This window comes from Chanodichthys erythropterus, chromosome 22 (assembly GCF_024489055.1).
Source record: "Chanodichthys erythropterus isolate Z2021 chromosome 22, ASM2448905v1, whole genome shotgun sequence".
NCBI lineage: Eukaryota > Metazoa > Chordata > Actinopteri > Cypriniformes > Xenocyprididae > Chanodichthys > Chanodichthys erythropterus.
Window position 1 is genome coordinate 11,778,251 of NC_090242.1, and position 27,989 is coordinate 11,806,239.

General features: G+C 36.5%; 1 protein-coding gene and 1 long non-coding RNA gene across 3 annotated transcripts in view; one reads left to right on the top strand and one right to left on the bottom strand.

Moving 5' to 3' along the window:
• The window catches only part of olfm1b (olfactomedin 1b), a 33,825-nt gene extending 20,486 nt beyond the window's left edge, over positions 1-13,339 (top strand). For both annotated transcript variants that reach the window (XM_067376287.1, XM_067376286.1), the window contains exons 5-6: positions 2,183-2,289; positions 10,201-13,339. In XM_067376287.1, coding sequence (XP_067232388.1) covers positions 2,183-2,289; positions 10,201-10,875 — 782 coding nt within the window. In that variant the 3' untranslated portion in view covers positions 10,876-13,339. The remainder of the gene's footprint in view (positions 1-2,182; positions 2,290-10,200) is intronic.
• Positions 75-27,978, bottom strand: LOC137012822 (uncharacterized). The gene is made up of 3 exons (XR_010893616.1): positions 27,859-27,978; positions 16,043-16,155; positions 75-178 (listed from the first exon to the last, which is right to left on the bottom strand). It is a non-coding gene; the product is annotated as an uncharacterized lncRNA (long non-coding RNA).
• Between the last annotated feature and the right edge of the window lie 11 nt (positions 27,979-27,989).

The following is a 27,989-nucleotide window of genomic DNA, read 5'->3' on the forward strand; positions in this document are numbered from 1 at the left end:
TTTCTCAGTTTTTTGTTCAAAATGTTGCTTTAATGAAATTTGCCCACATTCAAGTGTTGATAAAAAACATAGAATGCATGAAGAGCCAGCGGCAAATACCCAAATGACTGACCGAGGTGAAGCTGTTCTCTGTGGGTACATGAGCGCTGAACGCCCGCTGACGGCCTGGAGCTCACATCTGCGAAAGCGTCAAAACAAATAGTAAAATAGATGCTAGGTTTATATAGGAGTTGCATATTTGAGGTTGAAATAACTACATTCTTGCCTAAAAAACTTTAAACTACATTTCGTGGCATAACAACAGTTGTATTTATAAAAAATATGGTAGATTCGCTCAACCGCCATGACAGTCCCCGCAAACGGGGTGATACAATCGGTTTAAAAATCATGTTTTCGATGATTCACATCATACAAATTCATACAAAATCACCACCTTGTAAAATAGTTGTTTGTTAGTGAGATCTGGTCTTTAACAATGTTCTCAAAATGTTTACATAAAAACATTATTTTTACAACACTCGTTTTGAAATGTTTTAGTTGGACGTTAAATGTTACTATTTGTTTTAGAATGTTCAGAACACATTCAAAAGTAACGTTCCCACATAATCTTTGTAGAATGATAAAATGGAATGTTCCCTTAACATTTTTTGTATAACCAAGCATTTAAAAAAAACGGGACATTTGGAACATTCATAGAACATTTAGAAATAACATTTCATAACTTAATGTTAAAATTAGCAAAACATTCTTAAAACATATTTTTGTCTCCTATTCTCAAATGGGTCTGTTTTTATTTTAGCAGAAGCATCTGAAACATAGTTGATACTTAAATGAAGCACAACTGAGAACTAAGTTAAAGTCTCTTGAGCTATAAAAGAGTGAAATTATGCATTCACTATCACAGCTTCCACTTCCCAGCATCCACACACATCGGCATCTTTTCTCTGGTGTGTATCATCTTTCTCTTGTCCTCACGCCGTGTTTCTAGAGGAGAAATCTGGGCCAATTTCACTGTACGATCAATATGGCTTTAAAACAACTCTGATTTATCTCTCTGTTTCACACACAATTGAGCTTCATCCATGTGCAACGCTTCTAATGAATATAAAACCTTTACAGGAAAACTAAAGGAATTTTACAAATTCCCATGTACAGTTACATCCGACACGTGACACGAATGAACTTGTATTTGGTCGAGGAGGGGTGCATTACTATTACTTTAAGTGATCAGACTTACGCCATGTCACCACCACTTACATTTTCATCAGAAATGTAAAAATCTAGTTCAAATATAAATCCTCAAATGCCATTTTGATGCCATCACATGAGATTTATCAAAACACATGAATTTAACACTCCCCCATGTGCTCTTTCCACATGTGAAATGCATGTTTTTTCTGTACGACAAAAAATAAATCCATAATCACGCACATTGTTCCATTTCATTGTGTAAGAAGATTGTGTATTTTTCTGCAGATGTGTGTCTGCAGTTTGAGAGAATCAGGGCTTTAGTCTAAAGATAGTAGCGTAATAATTTAGGCCTGTTTGTCCCTTCAGACAACAGATTACTCAGTGTGTTAATCTCAAGCATGTGTAAGTGTGTGTGTTGAATGGGGGAGACTGAGCAGGAAAATACACACACACACACACAAACTGACACACATACATCACAGTTATTACACTCACTATCAACATCATAGGATGTCAAACATCATAATTTTTGACATTTATCTTGTTTTATCTGTACATCATATTTTCTCTCTCTCTGTCACACAGATATATATTATATATATATATATATATATATATATATATATATATATATATATATATATATATATATATATATAGATTATATATAATATATATACACACATACATACACATATGTACATACACATACATACATACATATATATATATATATATATACACATTTCATGGTGACTTCAAGAAATAAAACTGTGAGGTGAAAGAGAGGTAGAAAAGCACAAGCTAATTTTTTCTCGCTCTTCGTTGTGAAAGATCATAATGAAGCTCAGTGTGACTCAATTAAAGTATTTAACCAAAACCTTCATTCCAAGATATAAGATTACCACAGTAATTATGACTGAATCAGACTCATCATAATATTACAGCATTAAATCACCAAACTCATTCAATTTGTGTGTGTGTCCTGCAGCTTGTGGTAAGCTGACCGGCATTAGTGACGCAATCACTATTAAAACATCCGGGTCTCGGTTCGGATCCTGGATGACGGACCCCCTCGCTCCTGAGGGAGACACTAGGGTGAGTATAAATGCATATACATATATGAATTTATACAAATATGTGTATATATGGTCAGTTAGATTTTTCTCACCAAGGCTGCATTTATTTGATCAAAAAATACAGTAAAAACAGAAATATTGCTACATATTATTACAATTTAAAACAACTATTTTCTATTTGAATGTATTTTAAATTGTAATTTATTCCTGTGATGCAAAGCTGAATTTTCAGCACCATTACTCCAGTCTTCAGTGTCACATGATCCTTCAGAAATCATTCAGATATGCTGATTTACTGCTCAAGAAACATTTGTTATTATCAGAATTGAAAACAGTTGTGCTGCTTAATATTTTTGTAGAAACAGTGATACTCTTTTTCAGGAATCTTTGCTGAATATAGAAACCTTCTGTAACATTATAAATGTCTTTACTGTCAATTTTGATCAATTTAATGCATCCTTGCTGAATATAGTATATGTATATGAAGACTTCAGATGCAAAGGCTCTAAGTGCCATCTGAAATTTTCTTCTAAAATGAGCATTTTTATGAAGCTTGTATGTTTATGTTCAGTAATTTCACTTTAATGGCAATTAATAGGTCCTTTTCATTGCCATTAAAGTGAAATTACTGAACCTAAACATACGAGCTTGATAAAAATGCTCATTTTAGAAGAAAATTTCAGACGGCACTTAGAGGCTTTTGCATCTGAAGTCTTCATATGTATTTTATATTTATGTATATTATCTTAAGTGAAATTTTGAACACTGTTGAACACTGTTTGAACTGATTTCATTTGGTAATGAATATAAATGTAACTTCCTTGTGTAGGACAAACAGGATTCATTTCTGAGATTCATTAACATGCAGATAGTGGAGGATAGCTGCTTAATTTATGCCTACAGTAAAAACCCATGAGCACATAGCTGCCGGCAACTGCTTTATAACCATGTTGCTTTAGACCAATAAAGAAAAAAAAACAGAAAAACAAACCTCAAGGCTGTGCAGTCATACACAAATATACACGCTTGAGGAAAAACTCACATCCTATACTGTCATTTGCACAGCGTGAAGTTAAACAGCACAAGGAAATTCTTTCTTATGCATTTGCAGAAAATACTTCATCTAAATATTTAGTCCATCATCAGGATCAGTAAATATCTCATGATCACTGTGCAGTAGATGAATCAGTTCAGACTCAGCTTCAATGAACCAATTATATTTAATTCAGTGCTTCATTAAGACTCATAAATATTCCCAGGATTCAAAGCACTTCCTTTTACTGTATATATGAGCAATATCACACGAGTTGCCATGTGATATGGCTGTATATCACAACATGTCCTCCAACCAATACACCCATACAATATGTCACTTACCAGAAATACGACCCATAGAAGCGTTTACTGAAGTTTCACCCCTATCGACAACAGGACACTTTCATTTTGATACATTGTTTCATGTAGCTCAATTGGCAGACCATTAACATTATGCGAACATGTGATCATGCGATCATGGGTTCGATGCTCATAAAGTGTATATGCACTATAAATCACTAAGGCTAGGTTTAGGGTTGGGTTAGGTGTAGTCTTTTTAATAAAAAAAAAAAAAAAAAGTTTTGCGAAATAGGACAAATGGTGTAAAAAGCCCACACATTTTAAACACGCATTTTGATCGGTAACGACGGTCCTACGTCATTTCATGACGACAGACGTAACACGACACTGTCATTATTTTTATGGCAGCTAGAGGGCGCATGACTTTAAAACGTAAATATAGGTTGTAAAAAGGTGCTTGAAAAAACTACCTATAGTGTCATTTTTTGGAGGAGGATAGTCTCGTATATCAGCATGCCACGGAGATTCGGCCGTGGGTAATTACAGTGTGCTGATATACAGCCATATTGCACGGCTACTCGTATAAAATTTATTGAACAACAATATTCAAATTAACAACAATAGCCATTATAAATGACATTAGGAAATAAACACAATTGTACGTAGGATGTAAGTTAAATATAGTCTTAATATTCAATTATTAAATTTAACATTGCCCAAATCAATTTGATCAGGAGCAAGTAATAGATTAATAAGACCAAAGATTGCCCATTTTATGTACCCAAAATTAATTAAATCTCATGTTTAACGATTATAACGCTGCATTCACACAGGGTGTTGGCGTTAATGCTTCTCATTTACTTTGAATGGGTGATGTCATGTGTTGCTGAATTGAATTGTGGGTTCCGTCGTGTTGCTCGCAGCAGAAGTTGTAAATTTCTCAACTTTTCAAGTGCCAATGCAGGTGTCAGCCAATCAGATCGCCTTATGCAAATACCCTAGAGCAGTCGCTAGCCAATTGCGTTTATGCAACACTGGAAATTAATGCGATTGGCTGTTGTTACTACGATGGTCGTGTCAGCACCAAGCTTCAGACATACCCTCCATCAAGCGCTGATGTCGATGCCCCGTGTGAATACAGCGTAAGAGCCAGCGGCAAATTCCCCGAAGCACTGGCTGAGATGAACCTGTTCTCAGCGTGTACATGAGCACTAAACACCCGCTGACAGCCTGGAGCTCGTCTAAACAACAAAGAAATCACTACAATATAGCACGGCTCTCAGCCAATCAGATTTGAGAACCAGAAAGCACTGTTGTATAAAGTGAAATAAATAATTAATTAGTAAAATACTGTTGCTTATCACTATATTTTTGTTTCATTATAATGATTTTTGCACTGGAACGAAACAATCAAAACACAACCAGTTCGTAACAAGCATTCATTTAGGAGTCGGACGTCTGTGAAGTTAAAGCCAGGTCACGAATACTCGCAACGGCACAAGGGGAAAATAAGCGAGGCCAAATAATTTTCCACTCGTCTGGACGTGAAGTGCTCCAGTGGGGCTCGTAATGGAGGCCGCGGAGGGGCTTCTGATAACGGGTGGAGGTTAAGGCAGCAGACTGTGGTGGATGAATGAGGCCAGCAGGAAATGAGTGTGAGACGTTCATGACGGCCTGTGTGTATAAGCCCATTCTAAGCCTAACCGTTTCCCAGAGTGTAAAGAAGGTTTTTGGTGATGTTGTGTGGTCTCATGCAAACCTTTGTATGAAAAAGGGAAGCTGAGTGGCATTTCGGAAGTGTGCTATAACCTTTGACCTGTTTTGCTATCGGGTTACATGTTGTGCTTAAAGATCTGGGCCAAATGTTATAGTATGCTTTATGATTCATAACCTCAAGTTGCAAGAGACTGTTCCTGTAATAAAACTCCTGCAAACAGTTTTAGATTAAAGTGTGGGCTAATGACAAATTGGCAATTAGCTGTTGGCATCCCTAGCTGCATATGCTTTAACTGGTGCATTTAAGAAGTATCTCAGCAAGCAGATGTACCAGTTCTTGATGAGAAGTTCAACATTACAGGTCCTTAATTATACAAGCATGTATTTTGTTTCAATTGGTGCTCACTGCAGAGCTAAATGACATACAGCTCCCTCTCTGGATGTAACAGATGGAGCTTGACCAAGTCCAACTCCACCTCTGTGGACCTAATGGGTGGGGCTTGACATAATTATGTTTGGGATAACAGCACTAGTAAATTATTATTGTTTTTAAAAGATTAACAAAATTAATCTAAATGTAAAAACAGGGGAAACGAGCATACACAGTTAAATATCCAATATCACATGATTAAAAGAAATCTCTAATATAAAGTGTAAAAAATCTAAATAATAAAAAATAATATCAACAGATACCAATATGGTACCAGAAGGCATTGTACTTAAAGGAATTTGCTTAATAAAAACAGTTTAATGTCCTCAACTTTATTCTCGAAGGCTGTCTTGTATGATGAATATAGTCATGTCAAATGTATTTGTATAGTGCTTTTCAGATCAAAAAAATATGAAAGATCCGCACACAAGAATGAAGTCAAAAAAGCTCCAACGAATTTATTATCCAGAGGCCACAAAAGTGCCTCTGGATAATAAATTTGTTGGAGCTTTTTTGACTTCATTCTCGTGTGCGGATCTTTCATTTTTTTGATCTTGGAGTTCTTGGAGTTTTTGATCTTTGTATCTACGCACCACCAGAAGCTGTATGTGTAACTATTTGTTTGGACTGTGATCTAGCGCTACGCTTTTCTGTTTTTTTCCTATATAGTGCTTTTCAGAAAATACATATTGTTTTAAAGTTTAGCAGATTAGAGCTGGTATAGTTATAGATAGAGCTTTGTAAGCAATCAGTCATTTGAGATTTGTTATATACTGTAGTAGATATCACAGCGAGTATAATGTATGTATGCGGGACAGCAAAGCTGGACAACCAATTTCATATAAAGAGCTTGTGTGTCATGCGGCATCTTTTAGCTGTGACTGTATTCACATTGTACTTTAGGTCTTATAATGTATTGCTTTAACAGTGGCAGTTGTGGAAGAAAAAACATCTGACATTTTGCGATGTATTATAATGGTACAGCAGACTGGAAAATATAAAAGAATAAGAAATAGTCTAATATAAAACTACACAAGCAACGCCCCCCAACAAACCCAAGATGCCATTAAAGTGATGTCTCGCACAAGCTAGTTCCTCCGAAACCCATAAATGCAGTAGAGCAATTATAAATCAAGCTACAGAATATATAACCTTCATTCACACCCACAGACCCAGTTTTAGTGCTTTTCCCCCTCCCTCTTGTTCTGTTTTTCTCACACTTTTGGGTTGGAGGCTCTTGTTCTCAAAGATTGATGAGACCGTAGGCTGTATGTGTGAGACAGACAGAGCGTGGAGAGAGACGTATGTGTGTGTGAGTGTGTGTGTGTGTGTGTGTGGGAGTGAACAATAAGCAATATCTCAGAGCAGTTTTTGGCTCTTCAAAGATAAAAAGCTTTGGCACAGCAGTGTGTTTCTGTCAGAGATACCAAGCAGAGATGGAGCAGTATTCAATGTCTGCATGAGCATTTAGTTAAAGCCTGAACAAACACCTTGTGACCAACTGGTATGGTCAAATTTTAAAGGTGTCATAGAATTTAAAATTGAATTTACCTTGGCAATGAAATACAGTGAGTCTCAAACACCATTGTTTCCTCCTTATGTAAATCTCATTTGTTTAAAAGACCTTCGAAGATCAGGCGAATCTCAACATAACACCGACTGTGACGTAACAGTCGGGATCATTAATATGTATGCCCCCAATATTTGCATATGCCAGCCATTCAAGGCATTACACAAGCCAGTATTAATGTCTAGATGTGCACAGCAGAATCATCAGACTAGGTAAGCAAGCAAGGACAATGGCAAAAAATGGCAGATGGAGCAATAATAAATGACATGATCCATAATAACATGATATTTTTAGTGATATTTGTAAATTGTCTTTATAAATGTTTCGTTAGCATGTTGCTAATGTACTGTTAAATGTGGTTAAAGTTACCATTGTTTCTTACTGTATTCATGGAGACAAGAGCCGTCGCTATTTTCATCATTAAACACTTGCAGTCTGTATAATGCATAAACACAACTTCATTCTTTATAAATCTCTCCAACAGTGTGTAATGTTAGCTTTAGCCACGGAGCACCATCAAACTCATTCAGAATCAAATGTAAACATCCAAATAAATACTATACTCACATGATCCGATGCATGCATGCACTATGCATGACGAACACTTTGTAAAGATCCATTTTGAGGGTTATATTAGCTGTGTGAACTTTGTTTATGCTGTTTAAGGCAGTTGCAAGCTCGGAGGGGCAGGGGGCGCGAGGATTTAAAGGGGCTGCAGCCTAAATCGGCGCATATTTAATGATGCCCCAAAATAGGCAGTTAAAAAAATTAATTTAAAAAAATCTATGGGGTATTTTGAGCTGAAACTTCACAGACACATTCCACGGACACCCTAGACTTATATTACATCTTGTGAAAAAAAGTTCTAGGGCACCTTTAATGCTGCATTCCATATTCTGATCATACTCCTATTTGATATCTCCAACTTTTGACCACAAAGGTATTCTGTGACTTGATTCTCAAAAGCTGATGTGTATAGAAATAAAATAGCAATGCTACCAGAAGCTTTACAAATCAACAAAAAGTGTCCTGACATCACATGTTCAGCTATACTAACATTTACTCTACAAATACACTATTATCACATATTGGTTTGGTTTTACAAAACCAAATGTTTGCTTTTATTAGAATTAAATGTTGGACATTTGAGTCACTGAAGCAATTTATTCGCATGAAATTAAGTTATTTGGTATATATACACAATAAATATTTTAGAGATGCACCAATGAACCGGCCGATAATCGGTATCGGCCGATAAAAGCAAGCTCTATTTGATCAATCATTGGATCGGTGCATATCTCTCTCTAGTATATATATAGACTTTAAGTAAGTAAAATGTATTATATAGCACATATAAATACAGAAAAGCTGACCAAATTGATGAACAGAAGAAATAACTAATAATATTCTTTATTTTACATGAAAAACTAACCAGAACCTGACCCCCCAAAAATCATCTGTTTGCAAGTTCTGTTGGGCTCGGAGCGGAAAAGAGACCTCTGATTCTAGTTCAGAGCTGGTAGAGCAGTTTCTGAAAAACTACCAGATAGTATAAAGTTTAATGGTGTTATTTTGTGTTATTTTGGTGTTAGCCAAAGGATGAACATCCTCAGCTTGATTCTGCACTTCCTCCAACTCTTAAGTCTATCTTAGGGGTTTATAATCCCCACTTCTGCCCAGGAGTCGCTCACCGCGAGTATTAACACAATGTTCGGTGTAAAGCTTTGGAACAGTTTATATTGTGAAAAATGCTGTTAAACCACAATAAGATCTAATCAAATGTTATTGCTTCAGCCATACAGTGAACAACTGTGGCTGGATTTCAAAAGAAAGGGTGTGCCGAATGTTCCAACATGCAGAATAGAGTGTGTAAGTTGATATATACAGTAGATGTTGTTTACTGCATCGTGCCTCCTATAGAGAGCACACAGACATCCCGCTGGGCCACGAGGCTCTAGAATATTCCATAAGCGTGACTGCTCCCTTTCCATTCGCTCACCGAGAAACAGAAGCCCCAGTCATGCTGGGAATTCTCCACGGAGAGTCGGCTTTTATCCGGAATGATCTGGAATTATCCCCATAGGGTTCGTAATGCCTGGCACACAGCAACTTCCTGGCTGTCAATTTTCACCGCCTGCGTTCTGCCACAGCCAGGGGAAGGATGGACACCTTCAGTCTCGAATTTAATTAAGACCTCGCTGAACATGTCCTGCTGTGCTGGCAAATTCATGCCAGAACAAAAAAAATCTAATGCAAGCACAGACAAAATAAAGAACAACTTGACCCACTTTGATTAAATAGTCTGTAGTTTAACCTTCTGTACTTGAATTCTCTATATATCAGACAACTACTGTAACTTCAAAGTCTACCAGTTTAATTAACAAAGAATCATCTATCTATCTATCTATCTATCTATCTATCTATCTATCTATCTATCTATCTATCTATCTATCTATCTATCTATCTATCTATCTATCTATCTATCTATCTATCTATCTATCTATCTAATCACACTTTCAAACAAGACTTTGTCAAGCAAATATTCAAAGTGTGTCTTCTTGATAGACATTCAAATCAGAATTTCAATTTACGAACTCATTTTTATTTCAAATTAAATTCAAAATGATTCACAACCCTGAGGAACATTGTTAAAAAAAAAAAAAAAAAAAAAAAAAAAAAAGATGCATGTATATTCTAGCTAAAAAACATCTGCTGCATATTCCACATGAGCAAATACTAAAAATGACATCTTCCAAATGAAAATGAATGCACATCTGGTCAGCATACTTGTGCTATCAGGGAAGTGTCTCATTAACTCAATTGCTTGTATTGTTAGTCATTTATATGTATTAATCACTTACTCTCTCACTTCTGTTCAGGTGTGGTACATGGACGGTTACCATAACAACCGCTTTGTACGTGAGTACAAGTCTTTGGCGGACTTCATGACGTCAGATAACTTCACGTCTCACCGGCTCCCGCACCCTTGGTCCGGGACGGGTCAGGTGGTTTACAACGGCTCCATCTATTTTAACAAGTTCCAGAGTAACATGATCATCAAGTTTGACTTCAAGACCTCCACCATTAGTAAGTCTCAACGTCTGGACAACGCAGGCTACAGCAACACCTACCATTATGCTTGGGGAGGACACTCCGACATCGACCTCATGGTGGACGAGGGCGGGCTCTGGGCTGTGTATGCCACCAATCAGAACGCGGGGAACATCGTCATCAGCAAGCTCCACCCGCTGACCCTGCACATCATCCAGAGCTGGACAACCAATCACCCGAGGCGCAGTGCCGGGGAGTCGTTTATGATTTGCGGGACGCTGTACGTGACCAACGGCTACTCGGGAGGGACGAAAGTCTACTATGCCTACCACACCAACTCCTCAACGTACGAGTACATCGATATCGTTCTGCAGAATAAGTACTCGCATATATCCATGCTGGACTATAACCCACGAGATCGCGCACTATACGCCTGGAATAACGGACATCAGGTCCTCTACAACGTTACTCTTTTCCATGTCATCCGCTCGGAGCAGCTGTAACCATGGAGGATTTAGTTTGGAGAATCTGAAAGGAACATAAAACTGAACCTAAGACAATCCTTTGGAATGGTCTTCAAAAGTTACAAAACACTACAAAAAAAATGATGCTCTTCCTCAGTATTTTTGTCTCGTTTGCCAGTATAAATATCTAAAAACTCTTAAATCTAAATATATTTACTGGAGATGCAAAATGAATGCAACATGAATTAAAACATGAATTCAAAATTAAATATTCAGCATGACACAAGGAATCCATATACGCCATGATTTTCTGACAAACTCTTCAAAAGTTATGAGCAAAAATAGCCTTTTTTTAGATCTGTAGGGGGCGCTGTTCCCAAATTTGGCATGGACCCTCAGATCAAGGATCCAATGAAGCGTGCCAATTTTCGTTTCGATTGCTCAAAGTTTGCCTGAGATACAGTCTATGAACCAATTTCGAACTCGTTGAGTAAGCAACATGGTTACTTTTGAACAAAGATGAATGTCATTCATACAGAAGAAGAAAAAGAAGAATACTGAGTAAAGAAAACAAGACTTCTTCTTTTGTGTCATTTTGCATCTGGAGTAAAAGTATCTTGACATAAGAATGTTTAGATATTTGAACACAAAACAAGACAAAAAAACCAAGTAAGAATATATTTTTTTGCAGTTAAAAAATGCTATGCTGAATGAAAACTGAACCATTTAAAGAACAATAGACATGTGAATGGAAAATAAAAAACAAAATCATGAACAGATGCCAAAAAAAAAATTAAATAAATAAAGCCACGCCTTTCTTTTTTTACACACACAAAAAAAACTTTTCTTTCTAGGACACTGGTCAGAGGTTTTCCAGTAGCACTAAAAAGACATTTGTCCATGCTTTTCTGCACACTGAAATATGGAGAACATTGGGATTATCAATGGAATAGTAGCCCATGTGGACTACTCAACCCTTTCCTCATAAACAGAGTGTGTGCAGGAAAACCGATGGTGCTTCACTCGGCAAACTAACTCGGTCAGCTACCAGTCTGTGCAATATCATAAGTCCAACTTGTGTGCTTTGCAGAGCTCATTTCTTTAGATAATTCAGAAAAAAACATGATTGGCTGATGGCGCTGACTGTTGAAAGCTCTGTTGTCGTTCAAAGGACTCTCGTGAGATTTTACTTGAACTTCTCTGCGATCAAGTGGACCATATCATGGTATTTTATAAAGACCTACATGTATGTAGCACCTGAGAACAGACCAAAGCGTGCTATTAAAGTCAACATGAACTCAAAATTCACCCTCTTTACTGTCTTATCACGTTTTCTTAACCCTCTGGAGTCTGAGGGGGATTTTGCGCCCTGGAGGTATTCTGACATGCCTTGACATTTGTGCTTATTTCAGTTACTTATAACATTTTAATGGCTAAAGTCTGTATTCAGCACAAACTCTGCTACAATAATAGCATGTATGTAAAAATTTCTTTTTTTTGAGAAAATGACGTTTATGCGTGGTTAGTGAAAAAACTTTTTAAAGTCACTGAAATAAGCACAATTGTTGTACCTTTTATCAAAAAAAATCTCTAAAACAACCTTCCTTTTCGGATGACATCACCAAGAGCTCTTATTTTTCACCCCTCCCCCCAATTGTCCATTTTTTTTGGGATAAAAATCAAATCTCGTCCTGCATTTTTTTCCCCCACTGAATATCCTGTTAAATCACAGAAAGACATCACATCAGTAAAATGGGTTGCGAACATCATTTCATGTTGACTTTAAACCTCCTCTGGTGAGAACATCACCATTCAGGCTACCGATACACACTTTGTTGTGCTTGTAAATGGATGTCAGCTAAATCTGCATCATGGTTGCTATGATTCACCAACTCCATGTAACAGATGTGCAGTTTTTACTAGCAGATGGTTCAGGTACAATCTTACTCCAAATTAGTCTCTGTGCTGGTGAATTCTTGTAAAATGATTTCTTTAGTTTTGCATGAGCAGTTTCTACATGCCCAGATGTGCTTAAAGGAATGTTTACCTGTATGATGGGTTGGGGTTGGTTATAATCTTTAGAAACCTGGGAATTAAAAAAAAAAATATGCTTGTTTCTATCTGGTTTGTTTCGAGTGGCTTGTTTCTTAACACCCATTCTTGATTTTTGTAGATTTACAGTTTGATGTTTTTTGTAATATAGTACCGTCTGCTTGGGTGATGCTTCAGTGTCTTTGTTTTAGTTTAAAGGTGTTAGAAAGCCACATTTCTGTCACAAAAACTCAAAAAAGATCGATATCAGAATGTAAGATGTCACTTTAGAAGACATCTAAAATATGAATATGAAACTATGACGTCATTGAGCAGTCTATTATGTAATGTAAACATTTGAACAAGGTCTTATAAAGAATTAGTTGAACCTAATTCCAGTTTTCTTTATGCGCTTAGCTGGATGTGTGTTGTACCCACAATACGATGATTCTTATCAATAAAAGAGGATTTATATCCTGATGTCATTCTGTATTGATCTCTGAGTTTGTTTCATCATGGGATCAGAGTTTTATGTTGAAAGAAATTAGGAACAAACACTAGCTATGGGATGCTGGTTTGCGTTCATCAAGCTGTTTAGCTAGCTAAAACCATCTTGACTAACCAGCTTCATCAGCAATATAATATTTTTTGATAAGCTTCACGTATTGCTAATATACATGCAGAGGACAGGGTCAATTAAAGTTCATGAACACATTTCTGGATTAAACTGCTAAAACACTCTTACCATGATCCAGATCCAGATTCAAAGTTTATAGCTTTCTATTTCCTATTTTAAGCCCATGTCTGACAAAATTTGTTATGATTATTACTGTTATCATACAGTACAAACCACAGTCGAAGCCCAGCAGGCACAAAAAATTTTGTTGCAATTACAGTTACATCACAGTAAAACATCCTAGCAACCACGTCTAAACTACAGTGCTGACAATATGACAGTTGTTCATGGGTCATTGACGAATAAGGTTTTTAAAAGTGTAAAAAAAACAAAACATAATTGACATATAATTAATTAAGTTTTATTAAGTGTTAACAATGAGATGTGTTTTTTATAATCAATTAACACTGCTTTTTTTTTTACAAGATGGACAAAATTTGTCACCAAAAAAGTCATTCGGTTTAACCAAAGTTTCAGTTTTACCGAATTACACCTTTAGTTATACCGAATGATGATTTTCAAACAATGCCACAGGCTGATATCTAGCTACCCAGTAAAAGGACAATCAAACATTTTATATTTAGTACAAGTTTTTAAAATATTACAACATTTTCCATGTTTTATAGCGGTTGTACCGAATGACCAGGGGTCTCATTTATAAAACTGTGCGTAGGATCCCTACTAAAAGTGTACGTACGCGTAAAAGCTAGATTCTGCGTACGCATAAAACAAATCAGATTTATAAAACCATGCGTACGCCAGAACCGCCGCACAAATCCCTTTATAAATCCCAGTCAGCGGAAGATTGTGCGTACGTGCATCTCCACCCTGTCTCCTCCCCGAAATAACCATAAATGGAGCTTACGACGCCTAGTTTTACTATGCATAACCTCATCTGCATATCATTTCCATACACGTTCCCAACCACTTGACACCATGGTTAACACCGTCAAAGGTACAAGACATTGGAAAATATTAGATATGGACTATAAATGCCATTTTAGCCACACATTATATTGATAAAGATCATCCAATATCCTCTTTTTGTTTTAGAATAAATATATCAAAATATCCATAAAAACAAAATTGTATAAAATACTTCAGATAAAGTTTTTAGAATAGAGTTGATTCATTCATTTCCACTGGCCAGATAGTATTTTAATAGTTTTAAACAATTCAAATCAAATTTATGCAGTTTTGCTAATGAGGTGAACATATCTTTTAGGAAGATTATAGGCTATTTTTAGTGCAAACAGATCGGACTACTTATTTATTGCAATGTAAATACAATTGTCTGACTCGGCGCGTCACTGACAAAGTATTTTAAAAAGAAAACATGCAAATCTTACCGTTTTCCTCAAAATATATCCTTCAAATGGTAATTGTTTAAAGATGACATGCAGCTGTGGCTGTACAGTAAGATATTATCTTTTGACCTATTCAAACTGGACAACGGACCGTTCGACCACCGAATCCAGCAGTGTCTTCCATAATATCTAAGTTAATTGTGCATCACTGATCGTCATTCTCGATAAAATATTTTGTCATAACATCTGCAGTTTAGTTTAAAGAGGAATTATTGTGCTCCCAGCGCTCCTCGCTGTCATAAAACAGCGTGTCACTGGAAAAGTGATCGAAAGTAGCACATCTACTATCTCAATTCATATCACTTTGTCTCCAGAATGTGCGTACGCACGGCTCAAAGTTTGCTTAAAGGTGCGCACATTCTCCCGTCAAGTTTGTTTTTATAGATCACAACCTTTGCGCGGGAACTGGCGTACGCACGCTTCCAGCCCCGTTTTGTGCGTACGCACGCTTTATAAATGAGACCCCTGATGTTTTGGGACATGCGTATGAGCAAGTGAAAACATGAAGAGAGATAATATCATTTTGGACTATGTTGATATATGATGTTTTAAAATCATGTCAGAATAAAAAATATATTAATTTATTACATTTGAAGATATTTTAATCACAAATCAAATAGCTGTATTTGCCTTTGGACGGTTAAACCAAATTACCTTTTGACACTTCAAAATCTTTCAAATACATTTATATGTACCAAAATATAATTAAAACCTTTTGGATTCAATAAAAGAGATCTACTGTAGTTGTACTGCCTCACATACTTTGGATGTCTATCTTTTTGGGATTTTTTTTTTTTTATTATTATTCTTTATTATTAAGGCCTTTGGACAAACAAATGATATGTCACGTCATTGACCCTTATACTATTTACAGAAGTCAAATAGCTTTAAATCATATAACCTTGACATAATTGGAAATGGCAAATTTTTATGATGCCTCATATTTAACTTTGGTTACTCATTTTCTTTCACCATTACCATTTTATATTTTAATTTAACATTTCATTTTGAAAGATACATGGTACTGAGACTGTCTGAGATTAATATTTTGTTAATAAAGTGACAAATTATGTTTTTTTGTGCAAACAACTTGCATCGCTTGATAAGATTGAGGTTAAACCACTGGACTCACATGGATTACTTTAATGATGTCTTTCTGGGACTTGAAAGTGGTAGAGTTGTATAGACTGTCAATGGAGGGACAGAAAGCTCTCGGATTTCATCAAAAAGATCTTCATTTGTGTTCTGAAAATGAATGAAAGTTTGAAACAACATGAGGGTGAGTAATTAATGACAGAAATTTTCATTTTATCCCTAACTTTCCTTAGCTTTGTAGGATACCAAAACCAACATTAAAACTACATTTTCACAACATATTAAGGTTTGAGCCCACATGGGGCATAATCTAGCAATGACTACAGTAGCTCAACTAAAACATTGCTGAGCATTGCTAGTTTTTGTTTTTTCCTGTTGAGAGCCCCAATTATATTAAAATTATATACTTTGCAGACACTTTCCAAACCAAAATGTAAATGGTAGCCTACACAAATCACATTACTACCACCCACTAGGACAGGAAGCAAAAAATTAGAAAATGCTAAACTGGCTAGGCTAGTTTCAAAAAGGTTAAAAAGGCAGGAGTGAACATGGTTTTGAATGTTTACTGTATGCAGTATAATATTATTGATGTTTTTGTGGAGTGGAATGGTAGAAGCAGATACTAATTCTATAGAAACAGTAATGATTTTGGAAAAGACAGTGAATCAGCATCGACTTAAACTTGTTTTTCAACAACAAAATCACTATTCCATCCTAAATTAAGATGCTAATGTTATGCCAACACCGATCATTATGTAAAATATCAATAGCTATTTGTTGCAATTTGAGATTTATAGCTATTTTCTGTTTGTTTTCATGTCAAACACCCACTTTTTTAACATACAAATAATTGTTAATGGATAAAATCAAGTCCTGTCCAACATTTGTTACTGCTTAAGTAGGAAATACTTCACATCACTGAAGTCAAATGAATAGCAAATGCAGTTTTATGTAGATTTTATTTTTTAAATCTAGAGGAACAGTTTCACCTTTTAAGTTAATAATGGAATTGAAATGGGCAGTAATGCAGTGTGCAGATACAGCATCACATGAATATAAGAGACCTGAGGCAATGACCCCTTGTGTCCTGATGAAAATATGATGGGATTTGGGCAAAAAGCATTAGACATTCAGAAATAGAAACTATCATCCCTCTATCTCTCTGGAAACAGCCTGGAAAAGTCAAGCGCTTCTTTCTGTATCTCTCTTCTTTTCTTTTTCTCTTTCCTTCTCCATTTAGATAGCTTTTTTCTCTCTCTCTCTCTTGTGGGTTTTTACAGTCTTTCTTTCGGTAAAGTGTAACGATAAATGTATAAACTGCTAATTCCTCCCTTCCCCCTTCTCTCATCCTTCCTCTCTCTCTCTCTCTCTCTCTCTCTCTCTCTCTCTCCTCCTGCGAGCTGTCTGTCCTGTCATCCTCTCCCCCTTCCCGTTCTCTCTCATTTGATGTTTCAATCGATGAATAAATGATTGTTTCTATTCTGAGCTGCTCGGTCTGGGAGAAACGGAGAGAGAGAGATTGAACAAAATGCAGAGCGAAATAACAGACTCTCTCTGAGTGAAACAATGTGCCGTCATTTGGACTGAATCAATCTACATCCTAAACAGGGCAAAAAATTCTGCTCTCCACCTCAGCTCTTCTCTTCACATCTGTCATCTCCCACCTCTTCATCAATCACTCTTTCTTTCACCGTTTTCTCTCCCCGCCAGCCTGTTAGACCACGGATGTCTCACTTGTGGCCCGCGGGCCAAATCCTCCCCGTCAATCATTTTTATACAGTGCGTCAATACGTGAGAGTGCTCTGTGTGCTAAACTCAGCAGTCGTCAATTAGCGGACTGCGGCACAGATCCAGATTGTGTTTAAGGTCTTTCTGGCCATAGTTTAACTAGTTCTCATCCATGAACTTTAAAGACCCACTGAAGTGCCTTGGAACGCGCAACATTGTTCAGTGTGTTGACATAATTTCCATTAAAACAGGAAGACTATATTTTAAAATAGCCAATAGCGTTTTGTTTATATAGCAGCTCAGCCAGAGCCATTGAGCTCGGTAAAACCTCAGTTTCCTTCTAATCTCTAACAATTTCTCCTCCTAATCTCTTCCATATCGCTTTACAATAAAGCATTCTGTGACACTAACGTGAAACCAGACTTTGTCTCAATAGAAAGCATATTTACATATGTCTGAATCATTCCCTATCCCCCATATAGTGCAGTATGTGCCATTCACTATGTAGAAACTAGTAAATGTGTCAACAAGTGACTGATTTCAGCCACAGCTTCAGGGTCTATTTATAATGTAGGGGGCAGGACGCTTTAGATTCTAGAGAACATTTGATTGGACAGAAAATCTGATGAGAAGTTTAAGTGCAGTGTGATGTCATCAAAATCGTTGATCTGTATTGGCAGAATTGAGAGACAGTGAGGTTTGAATGCTTATATCTTCTAAATACGCTTTTTGTCATTGTTTTGGAGCACACTAACTTATAGATAGCAGTAAGGCTATCATTTTCATACTAAGCGCCAAAAAACACCATGATTTCATGGTGACTTTAACAGAATGCCATATTTTAAAGTGTCGGTGTTACAGCGTAATTATACGAAAAATTATACGAAAAAAATAGTAGGCTAAATCGTGCACACGATTTATAAATAGAGGGATTGAATTAGTAAATCGTGCACACAATTCAGCAAATGGAGGGAACGAAATAGTAAATCGTGTGCACGATTTATAAATAAAGGGAGTGAATTAGTAAATCATGCACACAATTCAGCAAATGGAGGGAACGAAATAGTAAATCGTGCTTGCGATGGGAACGAATTAGTAAATGGTGTGCGCAATTTAGCAAATGGAGGGAACGAATTAGTAAATCGTGCATGCGATGAGAACGTAGTAAATGGTGCACGCAATTTAGCAAATGGAGGGAACAAAATAGTAAATCGTGCGTGCGATTAGGGAAATGGAGGGAATGAAATAGTAAATTGTGCGCGCGATTTAGCAAATGGAGGGAACAAAACAGTAAATTGTGCGCGCGATTTAGCAGATGGATGGAACGAAATAGTAAATTGTGCACGCGATTTAGCAAATGGAGGGAACAAAACAGTAAATTGTGCGCGCGATTTAGCAAATGGAGAGAACGAATTAGTAAATTGTGTGTGCGATTTAGCAAATGGAGGGAACAAAACAGTAAATTGTGCGCACGATTTAGCAAATGGAGAGAACGAATTAGTAAATCGTGCACGCGATTTAGCAAATAGAGGGAACGAAATAGTAAATCGTGCGTGCGATGGGAACGAATTAGTAAATGGTGCACGCAATTTAGCAAATGGAGGGAACGAATTAGTAAATCGTGCGTGCGATTTAGCAAATTGAGGGAATGAAATAGTAAATTGTGCGCGCGATTTAGCAAATGGAGGGAACGAAATAGTAAATCGTACGCACGTTATATTGCAAATGGAGAGAAAAAATTGTAAATTGTGCGCGCAATTTAGCAAATGGAGGGAATTAATTAGTAAATCTTGCATGCGATTTAGCAAATGGAGGGAACGGAATAGTAAATTGTGCGCACAATTTAGCAAATGGAGAGAACAAAATAGTAAATCTTGCGCAGGACTCAACAAATGGAGGGAACGAAATAGTAAATATTGCGCAGGATTCAACAAATGGAGGGAACGAAATAGTAAATTTGCGCAGGATTCAGCAAATGGAGGGAACGAAATAGTAAATTGTGCGCATGATTTAGCAAATGGAGGGAACAAAATAGTAAATCTTGCGCAGGATTCAGCAAATAGAGGGAACGAAATAGTAAATCGTGCGTGCGATGGGAACGAATTAGTAAATGGTGCACGCAATTTAGCAAATGGAGGGAACGAATTAGTAAATCGTGCTTGCGATTTAGCAAATTGAGGGAACGAAATAGTAAATTGTGCGCGCAATTTAGCAAATGGAGGGAACGAAATAGTAAATCGTACGCACGTTATATAGCAAATGGAGAGAAAAAATTGTAAATTGTGCGCGCAATTTAGCAAATGGAGGGAATTAATTAGTAAATCTTGCATGCGATTTAGCAAATGGAGAAAACGGAATAGTAAATTGTGCGCACAATTTAGCAAATGGAGAGAACAAAATAGTAAATCTTGCGCAGGATTCAACAAATGGAGGGAACGAAATAGTAAATATTGCGCAGGATTCAACAAATGGAGGGAACGAAATAGTAAATTTGCGCAGGATTCAGAAAATGGAGGGAACGAAATAGTAAATTTTGCGCATGATTTAGCAAATGGAGGGAACAAAATAGTAAATCTTGCGCAGGATTCAGCAAATGGAGGGAACGAAATAGTAAATCGTGCGTGTGATTTAGCAAATGGGGGGAACAAAACAATAAATTGTGCGCGCAATTTAGCAAATGGAGAGAACGAATTAGTAAATTGTGTGCACGATTTAGCAAATGGAGGGAACAAAACAGTAAATTGTGCGCGCAATTTAGCAAATGGAGGGAATGAATTAGTAAATCTTGCATGCGATTTAGCAAATGGAGGGAACGGAATAGTAAATCGTTCACACAATTTAGCAAATGGAGAGAACACAATAGTAAATCTTGCGCAGGATTCAACAAATGGAGGGAACGAAATAGTAAATCTTGTGCAGGACTCAACAAATGGAGGGAACGAAATAGTAAATCTTGCGCAGGATTCAACAAATGGAGGGAACGAAATAGTAAATCTTGCGCAGGATTCAGCAAATGGAGGGAACGAAATAGTAAATCTTGTGCAGGATTCAACAAATGGAGGGAACGAAATAGTAAATCTTGCGCAGGATTCAGCAAATGGAGGGAACAAAATAGTAAATCGTGCACACTATTTAGCAAATGGAGGAAACAAAATAGTAAATCTTGTGCAGGATTCAGCAAATGGAGGGAACGAAATAGTAAATCGTGCGTGTGATTTAGCAAATGGAGGGAACGAAATAGTAAATCGTGCGCGTGATTTAGCAAATGGAGGGAACGAAATAGTAAATTGTGCACATGATGGGAATGAATTAGTAAATTGTGTGCACAATTTAGCAAATGGAGGGAACGAAATAGAAAAATCTTGCACTCAATTCAGCAAATGGAGGGAATGAAATAGTAAATTGTGCACGTGATGGGAACAAATTAGTAAATCATGCACGTGATTTAACAAATGGAGGGAACGAAATAGTAAATTGTGCGTGCGATAGGAGCGAATTAGTAAATCGTGTCTGCGATTTAGCAAATGGAGGGAACAAATTAGTAAATCATGCATGCGATTTAGCAAATGGAGGGAACAAATTAGTAAAGCGTGTGGACGATTTAGCAAATGGAGGGAACGAAATAGTAAATTGCATGTGCGATTTAGCAAGGTGTGTGACAGGTCAAGTTATGAAAATGTTATTTCTTAATGTTCTCTGAATGCTCAAAACATCCACCTTTGAAAAATTGTCCACACTGTACATGCTTCTCATATGCAATTCAGCGATCCCCACCACCCCACCCTACAGGTTGCCAGATTTCCAAGTGTGATGTCAAGCAGATTAATCTCAGCATTATGATTTTTGCCAGACTGTTGCCTGAGTAACACCTGCTCTCCTCATTATTCAAGCGGCCTCCAGATTGAGTCTCCTCATGCACCTGTTGAGCGGGATTTCTGGCTTCAATCAGAGAGCAGATGAGAGCTGCTGAAATGAGCTGATGTTTATGCCACATCTGGATAAAAGCCATGACCTGAGACGACACTGAACACATACACACACACCTGTCAACACCGGACATTAACCATTTACATTCACGTTTAAGTTAACTAGTGCAATTTACTGTATGACAGTCGTGACCAAAGTCAGAGACTGGGAAAATGCTGCTTTAGTTTATAAACCTTTTTTCGCGCCATTGGTGCAAAATTTGTTGACGACATGCCAAGTTCAATTTTTAAAAAGTGGATCTTTTGTATCTTGTTTTAAATAAATAAATAATGAAGTGTGCAATACCGTTCAAAATTTGTGGTCAGTAAGGCTAAAGTATTAAGGGAAATTAATACTTTTATTTAGCAAGAATACATTAAACTGATCAAAAATGTCAATGACAATGTTTTATAATGTTACAAAAAGATTTCTGTGTATAACAGTCTGCTCAAAAATATTAAGCAGCACAACTTTTTTCAACATTGGTAAAAATAATAAATGTTTCCTTAGCAGCAAATGATTTCTGAAGGATCATGTGACACTGAAGACTGGAGGAGTGAGGCTGAAAATTCTGGTTGATCAAAGGAATTAATTACATTTCAAAATATATTCAAATAGAAAATGAATTTTTTAATTTTTAATCGATATGTGTTTAATTAGTGCTTTTAAAATTATTTGAACCTTCCATACTAGTAGTTTAATTGTATATTTGATTGAATTACATTTTATCTCTCAATCTTCTAACTGTGTGTCTGTATATTCCCCATGTGTTCTTCTCTTATTGATAGTGTTTTTCATCTAAAATCTCATCACTTCACCAAGGGATTGCTCTCCATCTAAACACACACACATATGCATGTCTCTTTCTCTCCCTTAATGTGACAGACGCAACCATCGGCAGCTATGAATAATCAATGAACTCCATCTGTTCATGTGAGACCTGAGGAAGAGAATGAACTCACACACACCTAATGTCTACATTTCTCTGTACAGATGTGTGTGTGTGTGAGAGAGAGAGAGAGAGAGAGAGAGAGAGAGAGGCTGCAGGCCACATCCTTGTCAGAGCAACTCTATTAGTCAAAAAGACAAGCTGACAACATTAATTGATGAGAATATAATCAAATTTCCATTTCCTGCAAATGAGCTTATTAATCTACAAAGGACGCAAACATTTACTCCTTATTTTCATATGCAAAGCATCTCATGTGATGTTGTTTGTGTATGAATGAACCCCTTCGGTTAGGTGAGCCATGCGCAGCGTGTGTGTGTGTGTTTGTGTGTGTGTGTGTGTGATGCCGATGTGCCCTGGGGCTGCTGCAATAGCCAATGGGTTTCAAATGGAAATCAGTTACACTTACAACACTTGCAGTATTTCCCTTGACACAGACCATGTGTGTGAGCTGACGCAATCCTGTGATGTTCAATAAAAAGCATTCATCACAGACAGTGGCAATAGAGACACGTCAGAACACACATCAGCTGAAGCTGCTGGACACAGATGGTTCATTATGATTCCTGAGCATGCACCATCTGACAACAACTCTAAATCATCCATCCTCAACTCAATAACCTGCCCGTTGCCTTTGACATCACCAGATTCTTCTGTCCACCCTCTCTAAACTTGACATCAGAGGATCCGCACTACAGTCCGACTTCACATGAGATCAAGGATATCTAGTATTGTCCACAGTTATACACTTCACCAGGGCTTGACATAAACACCCGCCGACCCACCAAATGCGCATGATTTCAGCAGCGGTGTGTTAAGCAGTCACTCCTTCTAGCCACTTTGGCAGGTTGAATTTTATATATAATATATACTTTTTTTTTTATTGTAGTCTTTTAAAAAGGCATCTGTTGTTGTCAAAAATATAGATTTTTCAATACATATCGCAGAATAGATACACGACACCAGCTGTTCTTTCTCTCTCTCTCATTTCTCATTTCTGAGTTGACACACAAACCCGCCTCCCCTCACTCACTTGTTTCATTTGCTCCGAATGAATATTGTTGGTGTTACAGGGCTTGAATTTCAGCATGTGATTACGTGTATTGAGCATAATTTCCGCAGATTTTGTGCTTACACCCAAAGTGCGCATTATTCCATTATTCACGTAGACAGTCAGTTAAGTGAACAAAAACATGTGTAACAGTATAATGGATCAGTGCACCATGTCTTAAAGAGGGACTCAGTAGTATTTCAAATCCACTGTTTAGAAGTTAGTTAGGCCGATACCAACAACAAACGTGTAACCAATCAGCATTAGGGGGCGTATGATGGTCGTGGAGAGAGAACTAACAAGAGGGAGATTTGAAAATAAAAAAAATATATAAAAAAACTGTAGAACGAGAAACGGGACACAATACAAAAGAACTCAAAAGAATATCACTGGAATGAAGGTTTACATCTGGACAAAACGCTTTAGGACACGCATTTATATTAGAAAAGCTTTCCAGCGCTGGAGAGAACTATAAGCGGGAAGGCCTGAAAACAGACGCGGAGGCTGATTTGATCACGCTCATGTGAGTACACTGGGTTTTGATGGTCTGGAGCTGCTGTGCTGTTTGCGACTAACAACGAACGCTTTGTATTTACTTTTGTGTACTGTGCATTCATTTTCTGTGCTTCCTTGTCGTTTGTTTATCAACTGCGTGCATCAGCTGTAATAAACAGACATCCACTCGCATTGCATGTGTAACAGTAGCCAGATAGTGAGAGTTCTGCAGTTAAACTACTGCACACTGACGACCGCAAGAGAATACAGTGCTTAGCGTCATTGATCGTCACGTGCTGGGGATCAAGACCGACTTGGAGCTGGATGGTTAGGATTGGAGTATGAGCATGTCCAACAGCATAGTTCAAGATCTACTTATAGTACCTTTAAAGTGACAGCATCTTAATATACCTGCTGCCAAATTATGAGATAATATTAAAAATATCTATATGGCAGTTTTTCTGCATTGAATCGATGTTAAAATTGTGGCCAGTGAAAATGCTGAGTGGCTAGTAACTTTGGAAAACCACAATCCACAGTGACTGGTGAGGAAAAAAGTTAATGTGAAGCCCTGCACTTCAACAACTGAGGAAATAATTCTGCTTAACCAACCAAACAACCAATATAAATAACTAGCTAGCAAACTAAATATGCAACTAAAATATACATATAACTAATTAAACAAATAAACAACCAATTAAATAAAAACAACTAATGGAATAACTAAACAAACAGCTAAATAAATAAACTGAATACAACAACTAATGGACTAACTAATTATACAATTAAATAAATAAAAAAAACAAATGAATAACTAAAACAAGTAAATAAACACTAACTGAACTAACTAAATAAAAACAACTAACTGACTAACTAAAATGACTGACAAACTAAATAAAACAACTGACTAAATAAACATCTAACTAAAACAACTAATGGATTAACAAGCTTAATAAACCACAAAATGAATAAACAACTAACTAAAAAAATTAACTGACTATCTAAAACAACTAACTGAATAACTAAAACAATAAATAAACAACTAAATAAAACATCAATGACCTAACTAAATAAAACAACTAACTAAATAAAAACAACTAACCGACTAACTAATAAACTACAACTAACAGACTAAGTAAATAACTAACTAAAGGAAAACAACTAAAATAAAAAACTAAGTAAATTAATAAACAGCTAACTAAATAAAAACAACCAAATAAATAAACAAATCAAAAATTTGTATCATTCAGAATAGAGATATTATTCTTTTCCAGACATTCTCTTTTTAGAAACTCACTTATATTGCTTACACTGTGTTTTGCTAATCCTGCTCTAATTTAAATAATAAAAAAAAATAATTTTACTCGTGTCCTTCACATTGTTAAATATGTGCACACAAAAACAGCCTTGAGTGTATCATTTAGTTGTGCTTTCACCCATTTGTATATTGATTTATGCTAATGATTTGATGCTTATAAACATTGTCTTTCTATGGTGGAAAGAGATTCCAGCTTTCACATGATTTACTGAAATGGTCATTACTCTCAAAAAATAGCTGAAGATACACTTGAGGACTTGACTAGTAATACATAACCATACATAAAATCTTTTATAAAACACAACTCCTTTTCACTAACTAAAGTGTAAAGAAAATAAAATTAGTTTCAGTATAAGGATTCTAGCTCATTGGTTTACAGCAGTCTCATCCTTCCTTCCTCACTCCATCTCCATCCTGCAATGTCTATTTATTCCATCATGACCTTTGACTTCTATCTGCACTGTTCCGGGGAAACTGCTGATTTCCTTGAGCTCTCTGCATGAGGTCAGGCCTGTCCCATAATGCACTGCAGCACTGCCAGTTTGTTAGCATGCAGTGGTCTGGCTGGCTGTCTGGGCAGGTTTCTTAAACTAGAGCCAGATACAGGAAATCCAAAACTATGAGCCATATATAAATAAATAAAAACACACCTATTCATCTAGTTCATGCAAGTACATCAGTGTCAGGGAAAGTTACTTTTAAAAGTAACTTTCTCTTATTATTTTCTTTAGTAGCTGTTGGTGGCATTTCACTTGGTCTTATTTTCACTTTTCCTTTGATCCTCCAGTCTTTTCAGTGAAATTAACTGCTCTCTTTTTTAAATTATTCTTTACACATTTGTTTTTTTCCATTATCACACGCTATATTTTTCATAATCTTCCAATTTTCCTACTCTGTGCATTCTTTGAAACAGAAGTAATGCTAGTCTAAGCTGTTTCAGAATGAAATATTAGCATACTTCGAACTGGACAGCACACTGAATGCTGCCTACTGTTTTTTTAAAAATAGCATGTGAAACAGATTATGTAACAATAAACATTTCAAACAGTAGTACTTGCATGACCTCATTATTTGTGCATGTTTCCAGCATTACTTTCAAAGGACGCACAGTGCCAATGCTACAAATGCTGTTTAATCATCTCAAAAAAGTATTTTGCATTTTTAATCCAGTTTCAAGTTAACATGTCTTAAAGAAGCACTATCATTTTCAACTTTCTTTAGTGTAATGTTTCTGTTTGAGCATGAAAAAGGTCTGCATAGTTACAAAACACAAACAGTTATTCTGTATATCAGTGCGCACTGTTTCTGAACTCCTTGAAATGCCTCCATTTTGAGTTTTCTTCCAGGAACAAACATGTCACAATATTCCTCATTTAAATAATTCCCGCCCAGGGCATATGCATATGTAAAATAAAGGGGCCTAAGTTAATTAGTAGTGTGTTGAAACTCGTGGTTAGGGGCGTGACATTTCCCAAACACGTTCAAAGCAGTTGACCAATCACAACACACTGATCCAGCCGACCAATCAGAGAACACTGCGCTTTTCGGAAGGAGGGGCTTCATAGAGGAACTAAACAGAGCGTTACTGACAGACTACAAAGAAACATTCAAGCATGAAAAACTATTCTAATAGAGCCCAAAAACTAAATCAAAACTTTGTAAAAGGGCATAATAGGTCCTTATAAAAAAAATGTAATGTCTTGAAAAATAATGACTTTTTAAAAAATAATAATAAATCAAGGTGTGTCAGAGATACATACAGTATATAAAGCTACTGTATACTGCAAAAAACGAATAACATGACTATGGTAGTATGCTATTCTGAGGCTTATATTCTCTTGCCTTGGGTTCCATTACCCATCATCCTCTTGTACTGACCCCCTCTTGCTATTGTAGAAGCAGATTTAATGTTATACAACATGCATTTCTGTAAACTGCGGCAGGTTGACAAAGACAAAAACAAGCTTTATCTTTTCAAAATCTTCTTTGCTGCTATTTGAATGCACATCAGCTCTGACCAAATTCACAGAAGAAAACTGAAATAAAGAACCTGTTTGAACATGTTGCTGTATCAACAGGAGACATTTTAAATTATGTTCAAAACTCCAATTGATTAATTTATTTCTTTCATCGCTGGTTCCCTTAAGAACCCTCACTTCTCACCTCAGTCTACAATCAGTTCACAAAATTTTGCTTTGAGAGGTACTGTAGAAGGATGAACATTTCAATTCCGTATTTGAAGCATAAAAACATATTGCACAGAACAAGTGAGATTGTAATAACAGTGCTAGAAGGAGAAGAACAAAAGAGTAAGGCAGACAGTGAGTCAGCAGAAAGTCTTACTATCCTGAGGTCTTTTCACAGCTGTAACAAGGACATATAAAATTCCGAGCTTCTCGTTCACTCTCAGATAGATTTTTAATAAGCCGTGGAGCTGTAAGTGTGTGACATGGCTGCTGAAGGTCACACAGGAA